This window comes from Cebus imitator, unplaced genomic scaffold, assembly GCF_001604975.1.
Source record: "Cebus imitator isolate Cc_AM_T3 unplaced genomic scaffold, Cebus_imitator-1.0 Scaffold0, whole genome shotgun sequence".
Classification (NCBI taxonomy): Eukaryota; Metazoa; Chordata; class Mammalia; order Primates; family Cebidae; genus Cebus; species Cebus imitator.
Window position 1 is genome coordinate 9,726,190 of NW_016107315.1, and position 2,673 is coordinate 9,728,862.

The 2,673-nt window shown below is 33.6% G+C and overlaps 1 protein-coding gene across 1 annotated transcript in view; it reads right to left on the reverse strand.

Moving 5' to 3' along the window:
- Positions 1-2,673, reverse strand: part of TOPAZ1 (testis and ovary specific PAZ domain containing 1) — a 92,506-nt gene that overhangs the window by 45,956 nt on the left and 43,877 nt on the right. The window contains exon 10 of the mRNA XM_017522395.2: positions 2,279-2,307. Within this exon, the coding sequence (XP_017377884.1) occupies positions 2,279-2,307 (29 nt within the window). The remainder of the gene's footprint in view (positions 1-2,278; positions 2,308-2,673) is intronic.

Sequence of the window (2,673 nt, forward strand, 5' to 3'; positions counted from 1 at the left end):
AAAAAAAAAAAACTGTCTGAATATTTTAATAAATTTTAACACAAACTGCTATATTGTCTTTTATTTCATTTATTTTTTTTGAGACATGGTCTTGCTTTGTCACCCAGGGCTGGAGTGCAGTGTTGTGATCTTGGCTCACTGCAACCTCTACTTCCTGGGCTCAAGCGACCTTCCCACCTCAGCTTCTGAGTAGTTGGGACTACAGGTGTGCACCACCATGCCTGGCTAATTTTTTAAATTAATTTTTTTAGAGATGGGGTTTTGCCATTTTGCCCAGGTTGGTCTAAACTCCTGGGCTCAAGCAATCCACCTACTTTAGCCTCCCAAAGTGCTGAGATTATAGGTGTGAGCCATTGCCCCCGGTCTACATTGCTTTTTAAAAAGGTTTGTCAATTCATAATGCTACTTTACCAATTACTCACCAGAATCAAGTATATTTACTCCTTTCTTTGGTTAGGAATGCATAATTCTAGAATCATTAACTACTGGATTTTCCTCTTGAAATGTTTCTAATTTTCACAAGAAGAAACGATACTCATGCCTTTCTAAACAGCTGATTGAACTCATTATTCTTATATATTGAAATATTTTTATATATTACCAGTGGTAAATCTAAAATATTGAAGATAATAGCTCTTTAGTTCAAATTTATGTGATCAAATTTCTATCTTTTAAATTCCCTTTGATTAAACCACAGAAATCATCATCTTTCTAAAAATCTTATTTAAAAAATTTTTCTACGGAATTGCTAATATATTTCATTGATTCATTCTGGTATAAGCTAAATAGCAGCTGTTTTAAACGTCTTTGGCCATAAAACTTCTGGAAAGGAAATTTTTATGTGGAAATTCAAATATAAAACAGATAAAAAGGACCTATAGTTTTACTCTTAGGTATATACCCAAAAGAACTGAAAACAAGAACTCAAATAGAGACTTATACCTCAAGGCTCTTGGCAACATTACTCTAATACCCAAAAGGAGAAAACAACCCAAGTGCCCATCAACAGATGAATATATAAACAAAATGTGATATATACCCATAATAGGACATTATTCAGTCTTAAAAAGGAAGGAAATTCTGATACATGTTATTATATAGACAAACCTTTGAGGACATTATGCTAAGTGAAATAATCCAGACACAAAAGGACAAATATTGTATGATTTTACTTATATGAAATACCTAGAAATAGACAAATTCATAGGGTCAGAAAGTAGATTAGAGATTATCAAGGGCTGAGAATCAGGGTAATGAGGGTTACTGTTTAATGGGTACAGAGTTTCTGTTTGGGATGAAAAGTTCTGGGAATGGATAACGGTGATGGTTACACAACACTGAATGTACTTAATGCCAGTGAATTTTACACTTACAATGTTTAAAATGGTAAATTTTATGTATATTTAATCACATACATGCTCCCCAAATGTCCAAGACAGACTGTGGAAATGTTCTAGATTAAAGGAAGCTACAGAGTCATGACAACTAAATGCATACCTGATCTTGGACTGGATCCCAAACTGGAGGGAAAAATGCTATAAAAGCCATTATTGGGTCAACTGACAAAATTTGAATATAAATAATAGATTAGACAAAACTATTGTACTCATGTTAAATTTGCTAATGTGGATAAATGTACCATGGTTATATAAAAGGATAGCCTGTTTTTCAGAAATATGCATTAAAGTATTTAGTGATAAAGGGCCATGATGTGTGCAACTTAACTTTAAGTGGTTCAGGAAAAAATTTGTGTGTATGGCCATGCACATATGTGCACATGTGTGTACACACACACATACATGGAAAGGAGGAGAGAGAGAACAAATCTAAATGATAAAGTAAGCATATGACTATTGTTTGTATTTTTATCTTCACAGATTTTTGTAAATTTAAAATTATTTCTAAATAACTTAAAATTTAACTTCTCAAAAGAATTTTCTGTGGAAATTCAAACATAAAATAGATAAACAAGAAACTATGGTTAAACAGGGGGTGGGGGGAGGTTCACTGATGCAGCTCCCTTCCCTTGTGCACCAAAATGGTTCCCGAGGTCTCTCTGTAGAGCCTGAGCAGCTAAATCCATACCTTATACTATGGTATTCAGAGTCTCTTTAAGTTGCTAACTAGTTATTTTTAAAGTGATTCCTCTTGTCTCAAATCCTATGGTCTTTCTAAACACTAAACGCCTCATATATATCAGGTCTATTCCGAGCTGTCTATTCTTTCCTACTGATCTAAGCTTTTATTTTACACCAAAAAATTTCCACAGGTCCTTGACAACTTTCTACATTTATTCTTTGCTTCAGGCTCTTATTTTTGTTCTGTTTTAATTGTTTTAAAGCAAAATTCAGATGTATTTTTCCTGTGGCCATATTGAATCTTTACACAGTCAGAATTATACTTTGGGGAGTTTTGCATCTTTTTCATGACATCTTTTCTTCCACATCTCATGTTATAGAATTATTTCTGGAATTTAAAAGTTCCTCCACATCTAACCTATAAAGTTTCTCCTCCTTGGCTATCAAAATCCCTCAAGTCACAAGTATATTCCCAGATAGGCTCCTATTACCTCACCTTAACTACTACTTCTTTGTTATAGTTAGATTAAGTTCAGACTAGCAATTCCCTTAGGTGTTTCCTTTAATCCTTGGGGAGATGACATCAGCAGCCAAA